The 16,035-nt window shown below is 46.3% G+C and overlaps 1 protein-coding gene across 3 annotated transcripts in view; it reads right to left on the bottom strand.

The window, feature by feature from the left end:
• HTT (huntingtin) overlaps positions 1-16,035 on the bottom strand; it is a 146,400-nt gene that overhangs the window by 89,356 nt on the left and 41,009 nt on the right. For 2 of the 3 annotated variants that reach the window (XM_047847149.1, XM_047847151.1), the window contains exons 10-21: positions 15,255-15,302; positions 12,764-12,844; positions 11,040-11,401; positions 8,265-8,388; positions 7,895-8,013; positions 5,989-6,100; positions 5,598-5,735; positions 4,601-4,759; positions 4,413-4,510; positions 3,216-3,355; positions 2,197-2,260; positions 1,848-1,948 (exon numbers count right to left, since the gene is read on the bottom strand). In XM_047847149.1, coding sequence (XP_047703105.1) covers positions 1,848-1,948; positions 2,197-2,260; positions 3,216-3,355; positions 4,413-4,510; positions 4,601-4,759; positions 5,598-5,735; positions 5,989-6,100; positions 7,895-8,013; positions 8,265-8,388; positions 11,040-11,401; positions 12,764-12,844; positions 15,255-15,302 — 1,546 coding nt within the window. The remainder of the gene's footprint in view (positions 1-1,847; positions 1,949-2,196; positions 2,261-3,215; positions 3,356-4,412; positions 4,511-4,600; positions 4,760-5,597; positions 5,736-5,988; positions 6,101-7,894; positions 8,014-8,264; positions 8,389-11,039; positions 11,402-12,763; positions 12,845-15,254; positions 15,303-16,035) is intronic. The other variant, XM_047847150.1, reaches the window with a different exon arrangement.

A 16,035-nucleotide genomic window follows, 5' to 3' on the forward strand; every position in this document is an offset into this window, starting at 1 on the left:
GACAAACGTAGTTAAGTGCGTGAAAAGGTACAGCTCACAAGCAATCAAAGAAATGCAAAGGACGACACTGAAAACGGAAAGGATACACATGAAATTGGAACTGTGGTTTTGAGTGGTTGGATTACAAAGATTTTTATTTCCATTTTAGTATCTTCCCTAAATTTTGTGCAGTAAACTTGTATTACTTAAAGGCTAAGTTTTTTTTCCCCTATTATTATTATTTTTTAACAGAGAGCGAACATGAGCAGGGGAGAGGTGCAGAGGAGGAGAGAGACAGTCTTAAGCAGGCTCCACACGCAGCGTGGAGTCCGACTAGGGGCTCAATCTCACAGCTGTGAGACCGTGACCTGAGCCAAAAACCAAGAAACAGGACACTCAACTGACTGAGCCACCCAGGCATCCCAAAGAGAAGTTATTTTAAAATGAAAAACCAATTTCTGCCTAAACAACTGACACATATTTAACTTTTTTGGAAATGTCTGTTTTGGTGGGAAGAATCAGGCATAATCATATTCTGGTCCTAAGAGTACAAACCCAGGTATGTTTCTGGAGAGCAATTTCACAGTAAGTACCAAAACCCATAAAAAAATCCACTTCTAGGTACTGACCCAAAAGAAATGAGAACATATGTCCACACAGAGTCTTGTGGGCAAATGCTCCACCAGCACAATTCATAGTAGTCAAGAAGTGGAAACAACAGCCATCTGGTGAGTGGACGAAGCAGACACGGACGGTGTCATCCACATAAAGGAACAGCATCCGGCAACACAGGGAACGAACCGCACGTCCGCACTGTGGCATGTATGAGCCTCGAAAACTAAGTGAGAAAAGCCAGGAGCAGAAGTCCACCTACCGTATGATCCCATTTGTAGGAAAGGCCCAGAAAAGGAAGTGGATTCGTGCTTGCCTGGGGCTGGGGGGTGGGAGGTGCTGCAAACGGGCACAGGATCTTTGTGGGGTGACGGGAGTGTCCTAACACTGGGGCCGTGGAGGCCGCTGCACGGCTCTGCGGGTTTGCTACCAATCATTTAATTGTGCACTGAAAATGTGTAAATTTTAAGGGCTATAAAATATGTCAGTAAAGCCATGAAAATTTTTAAAAAACAACACCAAAAAGCTTGGCCTAGTAACTCAATTTCCAGGAACTAATTCTAAGGAAAAAATGTGTACATAAACATTTATGTGCAATAATATTTACTGACCATTATTGTCAAAGAAAACTTAACATTCAACCAAATAATATTTATGTAAAAGCTTATCGCAACTCCAGAGTGAATTCTTGGCCACTAAGCAAAGTCTCTTTTTTTGAAACGCTGCTGAGAGCCTTCCCTGATCTCCCACTGTGGGATGTGTCACGCACTTCAGTACAGAAGTACAAGTACACTGAATCCTCCACAACACCGGTGCTTACGGTTCCTGTCTCAGAAGTCTGAGGGCAGAAGAGGCTAATAGTATAGTAAGTGGAAATGAGCAGATTACAACATCACAGGCGTCTGTCTCAATTTTGAAAAAGAGACTCCTATGCAGGATACGCATCAAAGTGCTAACAGTGAGCATCTCCAGGGGAGAAGCTAAGGTGACTTTTACTTTCCTCTGTATCCCAGGCTTCGGACAACGAGAGCGTGTCCCCCTGACGCTAGGAAGCTAGTACTTTGCTGCTGTTCCGGCCTCCCGGTAGACTCCTGCGGGGGTGAATACGACCTGTTCTGATGGTTTCAGAGCGGCTGAAGGTGGGCGCACACGACCTAGGAACGCTGACCTACTCTCTGGACGTGCCGGCTCCCCTCCTCGTACCATTTAGCGCTCTCACCACGAGAGGCAGCAAAGAGCAGACACTCGGTAACTACCTCATCAGCGCAGCTGCGGCAACGTGTCGCACCCTGGGGTCTTCGTCCCCGAGCAAGTAGATGACGACGTCATGGAGCACTCGGTCCTGCAGTTTTAAAAGCTTCAGAGAGAAGGATAAGGAAAACAGGGATGACGTCCGTATTGAACTAAATTCCAGGGAAGGTATTTCGGAAGGCCAGTGAGAAGGGACTCCCGATCACCAGCCTGAACCCACACATACAATCCCAACGATCACGATCTAAACTGCGGAATCAGCCTGGAACGGAGAGCGCTCAGGAAAGCCCCCACCCCCGGGAAAGGGCAATTCCTGGAGGTGACGATGTGGCCCCACGAAAACAAACGGCTTACCCCTGTGTAATGATGGGCCCCTCTGTGTAGATTTTCTGCTTTTGCCTCCAAAAAGCTCACCAACCTAACAAAAGAACATTTTTAACGGAATAATTTAGTTACCCAACCAACACCCGCTGTCGGCCTGCAAGCCTCCGACAGACGGGACGCTGGAGGCCGGCTCCAGCGTGGGCAGGGAGAGACGGTGCTTCCCGAAGCCCACAGAAGGATGAGTGGTTTTAAACAAGTGCAATTTATGCTCCACTCATCGTTTCACTCGGTAAGATAGCGCTCAGTACACTGGTTTTCTTCAAAATAAATACAAATACCTATTACTGTGAAAGAGTCCACCCGGCCTCAGAGTGAGCTCAAACACCCACCACGGGAGGAGAGCGGGCCGTGGGGATGGGGCCGTTCACCCCCTCCTCTGCGAGGCAGAGGGGAGAGCATGCCCTCATTCCCAGAGGTGTTCCGAGGAAGAAAGGAAATAACCACGGAGGGCACCTAGCTCTGAGCCTGACACATAACAACCACTTTATTACAGTGGCTTGAAAAAGAACCAAACACCTGGATAACATAGAAATTTCCCCTTCTAAAATAAAGCGTTGAAAGAGAAGATCTTAAACCAAACTTCCTCTTCGAAAATGAAAACCTGCAAGGGCATCAATCAAGTTATCCCGTAATCGCAAGGACGTAGAAGTAGCCCACGTGACCTACATCCGGTGTGGTGAGGAGTATGTTCCTTTTCCACGAGCGCGCGATGTAAGTATGAGCTCTCTCATTCCCACCATCCAGCACATTCAGATGACTAAAACTACCAGAAAGATCCACTCCTCTGCCTTATTTTAAAACCCCAGGCACAGGGCAAGCTGAGGAGGAAACAAGCATCAGCAACCCAAGCCGCCCAGACTCCCGACTCACGGGTTACCTGAGAAGCATCACTAATCAGTAACTCAATCAACCGACCCAGCCCTTTCAATTCCTAGCTCAAACTCCCGAGCAGCTTAGGTCTGCTCACCTAATGACCCTGATTCACTTACCTAAAGTCAATCTCTGCGAGCGTCTCCAAAAGCTCTGTCCTCACCAGCCAGTAGGAGCTGTCCCTCAGGCTCAGTACATCGGTGATCAGCTGCAGTCCCAGTTCACTGGAGCTACTGCTGCACAGACTCATGACACAGTGCTGGAGAACAAGGTACAGTCAGGGTCAGTCCCACCTCGTTCCAGGACATCACTCGTCCACGGACCCGCTTCCTCTTCTGACTGCAGCAGGGGGGCCACACTTTTCCCACATCACTCAGAAATGTTTATAACCCAATGTGTCCCTTTCACACAACTCTGTTTCTCTCTACGCCCGTTTCTGTCTCTGTCTTGGCCTCTACTCCCAGACGCCACTCTCGTGACCGCTGGTCGGCATGTTAACAGGGAGCCGTGCAGCACAGCAGCACGGCTCCATCCTAAATCAAGGCTCAGAGCCAGGGCTGGTGGGGGACCCACGGCCCGCTGCTAAGTGTCCGCGTTCTCCACTGCCCAACGCGCCAGAACAGCTCCCGTAGCTGCCCCTCCCGCCCCTCCGTGCATACGCGGGCACGTCCACAACACGGGTGCGGGGTGACTCCGGGCCAGGGGCTTGCGCTTCCCTCTGCTCCCGGAAAGACACCGACGGAAACCTGGCAGACGTTTGCACCTAAGGAACAATTCTGGCCGTGAAATTTTGTAAAGGGAAGGTATGCTGTTAGTTTGGCAATTCGCTGGGTTTTTGTTTTGATTTTTACTGTCGCTGACTCGCCAGTAGTGATTTGTGAGCCCCCTGAGACACAAAGGTTCAACATGCCACCAGGTACAGGCTGGAGGTTAGCAGCACTGGCACAGAACACAGGTGGCCAGGTAACATTACCGCTCACTTTGACTGGGTCTTCTATGGGCCTAAGAGAGCCGTTGGTTGTTTAATCCCACAGGTTTTACACTTAAGGTTAGCGAGATATATTTCTAAAGGGACCCTTAGAAAAGGTACGTTTTTAGCAAATATTCAGTGTTAAAACTTAAACTACACTTAATTAAGCCTTACCTTTACTGGTAATGTTATCTTTCTACAGCTGAGTGGTGAACACATACACGTTTGTTATTGTTTACACCTTTAGGATGTCTGGAAATATTCAGTATTCAACCCGATTTCAATTATAACAATGGTAAAATTTCCACTGATCAAAGAATTGATTTCTGTAAAAGATCATGCTTACCCTCACAGCTGTGCAGGCCAACTTGCAAGTGACGGAAGATTCATCCTTCAAAGTTTTCCGCAGCAAAGGAATGCAGTCCTCCAGAGAAAATGTATTTCCTGACCAAAAGAGCAAACAGGAAACGTCTTTATGTAAACTTGAGCCTGAGAATTCTATCTAGAAAATACCCCGACAACTCCGAACATTACCTGTCAGAGCTCTAACGGTGCCCATCCAGTCTCCCACTTGGAAGCGGGACCTGCTCAGGGTGGAGGAGATGAGGGTCCCACAGAGAACGGCCGTGGCTCCTCTGACCTGGGGGTCTCCATGATCGATGTAGTTCAGGATGTCTGACACATATGGCTCCTCTGCAGAGAGAAATTGCCCAGCCACTGTGCAGGCCCCGACCGTCCATTTTCTAACTCAGAATAAAAGCTTAATTCTTAGGAAAGAAAAAAAAAAAGGGGGGGGGGGGGCGATCCAAATCTAGAAAAGACTTGAATATAGCAACCGTGAGTGGTAGAAACTATTTTGGGGTTTAAAGATTCCAGCTTCATCATAGCCTTGATATCACACAGATTTTCTGGATTCTAATTCCAGGTTGCCAGTCAATAATCAAAATTCCAAGATTTCACTTCAAAAAAAAAAGATGAGAGAAACTCAAACCAGTCCACACTTACCTAATATGAATTCAAGAGCCCAAGTGTGTCCCCTCGCCCAAAGAAAGGGAGAGAACACGGGAGGACAATTTTAAAAGTGCGGTTCCTCCCCCATTTATTCCAACATGAGAGTGTGTCCCAGAACGTGTGCTACAGGAGACGGGATCTGCTGTTCTCTGCTGGTCTCAGGTCCCACTTGTCTCTGAGTGTGCACATCTGGCCTGGCTGAGCGTGACCCAAAGCAATTTGGATTACACGCGACTTGTGCTTTGGGTATAAATGCAGCAGGTATGTGAACTGGCGCTTACGCTCCCAGCTCCCTATCGTTTCGCCACGTGTGTTCACACTGAACCCTGCATCTACACGGAGTCCAGAAAGCTAAAAACATCGCCAGTCCTGTGTTTTAAATAGAGCTACAACATAGTTCAAATGCCACCAAGTAACTCAAAAAGCAGATCAGTCTAAAACTAACATAGCCAAGATGATTTGAAACAGTTCTCCAAGTACTGATTCAACATGAGGAATGAGGCGTGAACTTTCAACATACCAGGGTACTCCACCGAGTCAAGAGGTACTTTGTAAAGTTTGCTGAAGAAAGACTCAGGATGAAGGGCCACAGCGGCTCCCACACAGCTCAGTGCCAGTGCCTTCACGCTGACCCTCACGTCCCTGTCCGGAACCAACACTGCAAAGAAACCACCTCGGTCACGTTCGGCTTCAAGGCGGTAAACATGCAGTGGCCACGTAAACAAACTAAACCCAGTAACCCAGCTCCCTCAGCGTCCCCTCGCCGCTCCCGTGGGTCAGCCAAAACCAGAGCTCACGCCCAGCTTCTACTTCCTCCCTTTGCTGCACAACGAGGGACAAACTGGTCACCATGTTGACCTTGAAACCTAGGTATTTCCTTCAATGCTGGACCTGCCCTGCTATATACGTACCATTCTTCTCCCCCGTCAGCAAAAACGAAGCCGACAGAAGGCGGACACAATGGACAAGAGGAACAGAATCGTCATCGGTAGACTGTCCTATGTCACCTTTGATCCGGCAAGGCTACGACAGAGAAACAAGACACTTTGTTGTCCGTCTTGTAATCAAGGAACCAATACATTCATTCATCAGTGCATTCAACAAATAGTTCCAGAGCAGCACTTATGCCGGGCGCTGGGGATACAGAGACACCCATCTCCATCATACACAAGCCTGAGCTCACAGATCATGGCGGAGCAGGATCAGAGCGGTCAGAGGCAGGCCTAACACGGGGTCACGTGGGCCGTGGCAGGGATGAGCTCAGCGTGCAGGGAGGGCACGCGGGATAGAAGGCAGCTGAGACCTGGCATCAGGAGGCTACTCGGGAAAAGACGGCATGAGCCATCATCTGCAGCACAAGGGGAAGCTACTTAGAGGAAGAGCCCTAGGAATGCCCAAAGCCGAGAGGGAGCAGACCTGGCTCAGAGGGGACCTGGAAGGAAGTGCTGAGTCCACAGGATGACTGAGCATCTACAGAGGGACTAAGTACAGAACGCCCTTTCTCGCCCTCAAGGAATTTAAAATTAACTGGGAAGACACTTACATGTAAAAAAGTAAGCAATTCAGAGATACTTTACAAAAAGTTCAATGAATAACTCAACAACAACAAAAACCCAAATGTGATTAAAAACTGAGCAAAGGACTCGAATAGACATTTCTCCAAAGACATATAACTGGCCAGTCAGCACATGAAAAGATGCCCAACATCACTAATCATAGGGGACGGCACATCAAAACCCCGGTGATCTACAATCTCACACCCAACAGAATGGCTGCTGTCAAAAAAAATCAGAAAGTAACAAGGGCTGAGGGGGACGTGGGGAAACTGGAAGCCTGGGCGCCGTCGGCGGGAATGTAAAATGCGCGGCCGCTGCGGAAAACAGTGTGGCGGTTCCTCAGAAAAACCTAAAACTAGAATTACCGTGTGGTCCTGCAATTCCACTTCTGGGGACACATCACATCCAAAAGACCTGAGAGCAGGGTCTTGAAGAGACACATGCGCCCCCAGGTCCACACAGCATCATTCGCACGGGCGGAAGATGGAACCCAAGTGTCTATCAGTGGAGGAACAGAGAAGCAAAATGTGCAAAATGTGGTGCACACGTTCAGCGGGACCTCACTCAGCCTTAGAAAGGAAGGACATCCTGACACCCGCCACCACACGGGTGAACCTGGACAACATCATCTCAAGTGAAATAAGCCAGTCGCGAAAGGACAACTACTTTGTGACTTCGTGATCCCACTGATACGAGCTTCCTGGAGGAGTCACATCCACAGAGACACAAAGCAGAGGGTGGGAGCCAGGGGCTGGGGGCGGGGGCAGTTAGCGCTTAACGGGGACGGAGTTTCCGCTGGGGAGATGGAAACAGTTCCGGGCTGGAGGGTGGTGGCTGCGCAACGTGCGGCACTTGTGCCCTGAGCTGCCCGCTTTGCGGTGGCGATGACGGCAGAGTTTCTGCCGTATGTATTTTACCACCATGAATAAACAAAGAAATCAATTAAATGAACAAAAGCAAGACAGGTTGCAAGACTATGCGTGGCCATCAGACGAAAGGCCCAATCGGTGTGAGCCAGGTCTGTCTGGGAAGGACTCTCAGTGAGGCGGACCTTCAGGCAATTCTCAAGGATTTGGGGCGCACCTGGGGAGGCAGAAAGGAAGAGCACACCTAGGAAGAGGTCAGTACTTAAGGCGAAATGGCTGAGCAGAAGCTCAGAGATGGGAAAGCTGGGAGCACAGCGCACAGACAGCAGCCACGGCGGTCTCAAGCGTTCACGTGAGCTCAGAATGCTGAGTGGGCTCAGGCCTCACTACCTCACCTTGTTTTCTTGATCTCCTGCTTCGGCAGCTTCGTCTCTTGAGACAAACGTATCCACACTGCTGTCGGAGGGCCGCCGGCTGTGGCCCATGCTTTTCAATAAATGTGCTTGCTGAAGGGCTTCAAAATCAGAGAGATTGGGACTGAGTGACAAGTTTCCAATTCAATAGCAAATATCCATTTTTACACAAAGCCCACATGAAAGTATAGGACTTAGATCAAGAAAAAGGACAGTCATTCCTCAACTGATCTTCCTCATCTGCTATTTACAACTCAGAAAACAAGGACATCTTCTAGGAAGCCACGGTAAAACTGAGACGTTGGGGTCGAAAACAAGACGGCTCCATAGCGCACCGCGGAAGTCCACGTACCAGCTGCGGAGTTTCGGAAAGCATCTACGTCTTCCTCCGGAAGAATGCCCGCGGCCTCCTCATCCTCGTCCTGTGGCTGTCCGATCTGCATCCCCGAATACTGGCTGTCGGCCCCATCTAACACCTGCACGGTTCGAGAGGGGCTGGTGAAGGTTCAGATGGGACATCACCGAGGGACAGGCTCTCCAACGTGGGTAGGCAAAGGCACAGCCAGAAATCACAGGGACCGCATCTTATGTACTAACACAAAGGTCATTTCCTTAAATGCACAGACATGCACGCACATAAAATCCAGTTCGCTGACCACACGCTGCTACTACGTTATAAAAAGCTTCACAGCTATAAAAATTCAAAATAAATTCCAATCTGAAATTTTCTCTTTTTGACATTAAAAAAAAAAAATCTTTGTCTTTACAAGAAAATTTTATAGTAAGTCAAAAATGAGGGAAATCTTTTAGACAAAAACCTAACACTACACCAGGTTAAGCTTCGAAGCTGCTAGGACTAAATCAACTAAGTTCTGGACACAGTATGTCATCTACTTAGCCAAAACTTGGATTATGATTCCATATTGCAAAATAAAATATTCACATTCACTTGAAATCCCATGTAATTTGCCTGAAAAACTGAATGATGGAACCTCACTCAGTACACGAGTAATTACTGAAGTAAATTCTGTATCATTTTAAAAAGTCATTCCAAATCCTTACAATTAAATAAAAAACGTCAAGCTACATGTTCAAAAACAACCCAGAAAAGAAACAATTTCCTCCGCTATCCTAATTAGTTTATTAAAAAAAAAAAACAACCTTACCTCGGTTAAAAAAAAAAAGAAAACTTACAATGAGAAATCCTACCATGACAAAAACCAATACTTTTTGAATATCTTACTACGTGCCAGGCAGGATCAAAAAGCACTTGACACGTCTGGGCTCCTGTAACCTCCGTGAGCCTTAAGGCACAAGTACTGCTGTCCTCAATCTATGGATGAGAAAACTGAGGCAAGAGGGGACACAAGTGCCCCAGACTGCACAGCGAGTCAACGACAGGTCCACATTCTGGTGGCTCCCTGCAACAGGCCCCTGAACCACCACGCTGAGCTGTCTCACGAGGAAATTCCCCAGCCCCTTCACTTTGCTTCTTCCGTCTGTGGCACTTATCACCACCTATTTATTTACGTACTGATTGACTGATTATTGGCTTATTATCTGCCCCCCCCACACACGCACACGCTCTAGAATAGGGACAACGAAGCTATGACCTAAGGACCAAACCTGGCCCGCCACCTGTTTTTATAAATGAAGTTTTATTGGAATGCTAGTTCATTGACATACTGTCTATGGCCGCTTTCACACAGCAGCAGAGAGGACTATGTGACACAGGCAGTATGGCTCAGAAAGCCAAAGATCTTCGCTGTCCGGCCCAATATGGAGTTCTGCGACTCCCACCCTAGGATGTTAGCTTTCTGCGAGCAGCTCTGCATGTGGTGCCCTCTACTTACGCCCGGCGTGGGAACAATCCCTGGAGCTTAACAGGCGCTCCATGTATTTGTTCAGCAAATAATTAATGATTACGTATGGGACATGGAAGTACCTCATAAACTAGAAAGAACTACACCAATGTGGAAATTATCAAGGAAAGATGTTCATTCTCTACAGGCCAGAGAGACCCGCAGAGGCCCTACTCCCAGCACTGTTACGCAGTGAACCACTGGGTAACCTCGGGAGACCAGAAGTTTTCAGAATCTCCTATGGTCCTTCACTCCTATTTCTAACAAATTCACCAGAAATCATCCACTGTGAAGAGGCAAGATACCCATGGAAACTGGTGCAATAAAACACACCAGAATCTCCCCCCCCCCCCCCACCCACTTAACACACTGCTCCTGACCCAGCACTCTCCCCGACCTTCCCCTCCCTGCATACTGGTCAGAACCTGCTCATGCTTTTCTTACCCACTGGTCCAGTTATTTGTCCTCCGCGGCCAGGTTTTCTAGTTAAAACCCTAACCGGGAGTGAGCTCCCTTCTCTACCCAAGTAACTTAATCTGCATGGCCATCAGAAATCCCATGCACACGACAACTCGACAACTGCTCAGTAGGGACAGGCGACTGTTTTATCTCCTGATTTGTCATTCAATGCTTCCGCATTTATCCAAGCTAAAAAAAAAAGTTCTTAATAAAACCTATGAACTAGTAACAGAACACTTAATAGTACAAATTGCTTTAAAAAAATGGGGTGTCAAACTCAGTCTAAACTTTTCCTGAACTTTTTGATGAGACCATCCCCGAAGTGTTTCTTGTCCACTAGCTCAGAGATCAGAAGTACTTAAATCCATGCTCTATAAGATGGGATATGTTGTAAGAGATTTTGAAAAGCCAAAAAATATTAAAATAATGCACAGTATTAATGTTTTTAATTACAATGCATTAAGACCACAGATCTATTACCAACAGGCTCCTTATGGATTTCTTAAATAATGATTTGATCTGTGCCCAACAAGTTCTTACAGAATGTAAAATGCAGTTTTAGCAACATTCATATCATCAGCTAACCTAATTTCTGACCTCCGTGTTCAACACAAATGCCACTCAGCCATTTCCTTCAGTGAGGTTCTCAGGTGGGTTTGAACTCTCCATTAACGACCTAAGCTGCTGACCTCTGCACTCTCACTAGTGAGTCACACGGGGAGAGGGAAATAGGCAGGAGGGTCTGGGTCTGGGCCTCCAGGCGAGGCCTCTCTGCAGAAACCGGGGCACCCTCTGCACCCACTTACGATTTCAGAACTGTCTGAAGGGGTCACAGCCGAATCGGGCCCTTCGGTGGTGGTCTGGGAACTGTCACTGACTGGGGAGGAGGCCTGGGTGCCATCGTTCAGGTCCATGGCTGGGTCAGACGGGACGGCACTGATCTGGCTAGAGCTGTGGCTCAGGATGTCCTCCTCATCCCCGTCGGTGGCAGCACTCGCCAAGTCACAGCCGGTCAGATCCACCGAGTCCGGCTGCAGCGTGTGCTGTGAGCGGGGCTGCTCGGTGATGATGTCGTGCCCCACGGAGTCGGCAGCCGAACCGGCGGAGCCAGGAGTGGAGACTCCAGAAGAGGCCGCCAGCTCACCACCAATCTCACCCTTGACTGAGGCTGAAGACAAAGAAACACTCATTCCTCAAAGGGCCAGGAAAAACGTTCAACAGGGACGTTGAAATCAAATGTCCACAAAATACCCCCAAATTCACTGTCACCAAATGTTTCAACTGCAAAAAATCGTGAAATACCATGAAAATGTGAACTAGTATATTTCAAAAGCAAGACAAAAGTGCCTTCTTCAAACATGACTAAAATTGTGTTTCACTGTATTCTTGACTTACCTTTTTTTACTCTCTTACCATGTCATATTAATAAAATAAGGATTCTCAGCAGATAGTTTTAAATGCTGTCAATATTCTGAAGTGGGATTTCACTGTAAAACCTGAAGCACGCTCAGTAACATAACCACTTCAAGTCCTTGAGCAACAGCTCCAGCCAGGGCTTGGAGCCACACGTAAAGATTTCTGTGATTCACAGGCGGCCTGGCCTGGGGTGCGAGGCGGGGCGTCTGCGCACTCTCAGCCAGCAGGGCTCGGAAACGACAGAAAGTCACCGTCTCTGTGAGGTGGGCTTTCCTTCTCCCCAGACCCTGCTCAAGACCGCTAAGCCAGTGCTACCCTCCTGTCCGGCCAATGCGCAGAGCATTTTCCTAGCTTTTTTTTTAATTCCCACTAAAAAGACACACACACACACACACACCACATAAAATTCACTACCAGAAGATCTACGCCAAGCTGTTACCAGGGGTCATTCCTGGAGGCCCCAAGGGCCAGTGAGCCCTTGAGCTCGACAATACTGCAGACGGCTGTAATTTTGTTTTGTTTTTGTAACTAAAAAAAAAAAAAATCTATTTCTATTTTGTACAAGTGAATAGATAAATAATCACCACTGGAATTTTTCAGATTTTCCTTCCCAAATACCTTAGCCTTATTTCAGCTGTCTAGAAATAATCTTTTGGATAGGACTGTACAATCCAAACCACTCTCATTTAATCCAGTTATTAGTACCTTAAGCAACACTTATCACTCATAAAGTGAATAAAGAATCTGTAAGAAATGTAAATTTCTTTCAAGTTAAACTATCCACAATTTTAATCCCATTTCACCCTCACAATCCCTGTAATTCATGAGACATTTACCTACCATCCCCTACTACATAAGAAGACTTCTGCTCAGGGAGCATAAACCTAATTTTAAAAGAGCCTAAACCAAGGAAAATAGCAAGTATTTGATGCAAGAAAGCACACAGACACGTTTCAAAGTAAATGTTCGAAAAGAAGCATGGGTTAGCCACCATTCGAGCGAGCTGGCTTCACCGCTACCCCTCAGGAGGGGCAGGACAGGGGTAGGGAAGGTGCAGGGAAGGGGCCAGTAGAGAGGAGGGAGGGGAGCACCACTGCCCCTCCCTCAGAGCTACCTGCGAAGGCGGGGCTGCTGCCCTCCGACCTGGACTCGGAGTCATCCTCCAAGGCTGCTGCGTCTCCGAAGAGCACTTTCCCTAGGAAATGATGTAGCAAGAGTCCTTAAGCTTGCTACACGAAGGACTTTAAAAATCAAACAGATGCACATTCTAAGCGGCAAATCATAAGCACATTTAGTTCACTCTCTCATATAAGAGTATATGAAATATATTTTTAAATAAAAGTATTTTTATACGTCTAGTGTGCTAAACACGAAGAGGCCACGATATGATATTTAGATATTATTAAAACCAATAAACCTACATGGAACAAAGTTAAAAGCAATGATTCTCAAACTATAACACCAAATATTTTAATAATTAATAAGTATTTACTGACTTAGACCTGGTTTTTTTAATAATTTATATTATTATTTAATCTTGAAGATTGTTAGCTATGGCTGGAACCAATTCTGTTGGCAACCAGAGCACATATGTAACTACCACGCACCCGAAACTAGCATAGTGCTACGTGGTAACCAGCTGGAATTAAAATAAAAACTTAAAAACAAAAAGAGTTCAAAAACAAAACAGAAAGACCCTGAAGGTCTTTCCTGTTCTCTTTTCTCTTTTCCTGTTCTCCTGTTCTGTTCTCTTTTAAGTTGCCAGACTCTGTGGCTGACAATCAGAACTTGATCTGGGAGGATGGGATAAGGTTCATCTTCTGCACAGTCCTAAAAATACATTTATCAGTTCTTGGTTTCCAAATTATGTCAATTTATAGCATATTAGTAGGAAAAAAGAAAAAAGCCGTAACGATTTAATTGGACTAATTAAATCATTATGGTTACATTACACAGAGATCATGAGATGACACTATAGAAGTCATTATTGGCAATTTCTGACTTCTAACTTCACTACTCTTCAAGAAATAGGCCCTAGGTGTGATAACGTCCAGAAATCTATACAGATATGACATTAAAGGGGGAAAAAAGGCAAAGAAAAAGCAAAGGATACCCAAACTCTAGATAAAATTAACATGGCAACTTGATTAATCTATTAATAGAGTCCTTTATTACAGAGCAAGTGGTTTACCTTGAGGAAGCAAATTAAAATTCCACCCTGTGCACTTGGGTGTTAATGAGGGCAGTTGCCGTCTTTGGAATCAGGGGTTTGCCACTCTGACCCAAAGAGCCCACCTCAAAGGGTGCAAGGTCAAGGCTGCTGCACCCCCGCCCTGCCATCCTACATTCAACATCCACTCTGCCTCTGTCTCCCACAGATTTGCAGATCTCACTTGAAAAAAAAGGATTCTGCAACTATATCAAAAAAGCTTAAAAACCACAGGTCCCCGTGAAAAAGGAAAACAAACAAAACAAAACAAAATAGTAGAAAAACAAAAAAGATATTGAGGACACAACAACCTTCTGGCCAGAAGGAAACAACTCATCTCAGTGGTGGGAGTCAGCCACCTGTGTCTTCTTCACAGGGAAGGTGACTAAGCAATAAGGCAAGACTCAGAGCAACTTAGCCACCTGCCTGAAAAGTCCCTTTCCCGGAAGCCTCGTGGCCTTCGAACAATCTCGGTATTTCACCACAATCCCAAACCTGATCAAGTATGCCACTATCATGGCCCAAATATTATTGATTCTAAGTTCTAGGAAATGTTTACTTAATCCAGTCAAGGTAGAATATTATTCCTGTTGAGATCCCATTCGATACTGCAAACAGTATTAGGCATTAGGCTCTCAAACACTCAAAAAATATATGTTGTATACCAATTATACCTCAATAAATTGTAAAAAAAAGATTAGTCTTTTAAAATTTCGAAACAGAAAATGCAGCAATTCTTTCCTATGGAGATCCAGACCAGAAAATAAAATACTTGGTGTCGTAAAGTGTTAGTGTGCACCAAAACTATCACACTACAGATCCAAAACACTGTGATTTAATAGAAATAAATTGTATCAGAACGTTCCGGCATGTACAAAGCTAAATAGGGTTGAAAAATGATAATCAGACCCAAATTAACCAAATAATTAGGCAGACATCATTCCTGACTAATACTAAACAAAATTCACAGAAAAGGAAGTTAGTTTTATAAAACGTAACACAGACGCTATGAAGGAGTAGGCAAACCAGGACAGGCCCCTTTCTGTGAATAAAGCTTTGCTGAGCACAGGCCACGGCTACGGGCTACGGCTGCCTCCCGCCCCAAGGCAGAGCTGAACCGATTAGAGATAGGAAGGCCCACCAGAGGCCCTTTACAGGAAAAGTTTGCTGACCCCTGACCTAAAGCATTAGAAATTTATGACACAACGATTCTGATATACAAGCAATTTTCCAAGGCCACCCTACAGAACCATTCAGGCCCAGTTATGAGATTCCAGCAACGTTTATAAATACAATCACTCTGCTGAGAAGAGACACAGGCACAGTCGAAGGCATTACAGAAATACAGAAAAAGCAGTGAGACCCAACATAAGACTCTGAGTTCTGAAATAATCACCTTTTTGTTTTCTTGAAAGGACAGGGCTGCATGAAGAACCCCCTCCGGCTGTAAATCACAGAAAATGACAGATGAAAGTAAGGTGACAAGCTGTTAAAATCCAGAAGGAATTTGAAAATCTTCAAAAAGCTTGATTCAGTTTTAAAACTAGAGAACGTACGAACATATTTCCACAGGCAGTGCTGAACCACCACAGCACAACGCTTTAATTTTGACACATAAAAATTATATCAACGTTCAAATATACAGATCTAAAGATGGGCCCTAAAATACCAAAGAAGCTCAAATAAAGTGCATTTAAAAAGTCAAATGAAAGACATTAGAAATCTCAGATTATCTGGTCAATTAATAATCAAATATAAATTTTCATTGGAAACAATCATTAGAAATTAGTATTTCCGGCAAGCGTTTTCGTAAGGTGTGCATTCCACAGAGGAAAGGATTCTTCAGTACACGGGGCCGTGAACAGGCACATTCTCATTTTCTGCTCATGGTTCAGGCAAACACTTATGTTCGAACGAGGCAGCAATTAGGCCTCCAGTCACACCCTCTCGGCTGTCAACGCCGTGAGCAAAGGCCGTGCCACGCACGCGCTGCGCTACATCGACCACACGCCGCCGGGCCCAGGTGAAGCCTGGAGTCAGCAAAAGCCACAGGAGCCTCCTCTGTGCCAGATCCAGTGCTAGAGGCCACGCTTCGGGGTCCCCATCTACTCCAGCTCCCACAGGCAACTCCAGGTCAGACAGGGCCCACCGGGGCTGGAGGAAAACCAGCGGTCAGT

This window comes from Prionailurus viverrinus, unplaced genomic scaffold (genome assembly GCF_022837055.1).
Source record: "Prionailurus viverrinus isolate Anna unplaced genomic scaffold, UM_Priviv_1.0 scaffold_45, whole genome shotgun sequence".
Classification (NCBI taxonomy): domain Eukaryota; kingdom Metazoa; phylum Chordata; class Mammalia; order Carnivora; family Felidae; genus Prionailurus; species Prionailurus viverrinus.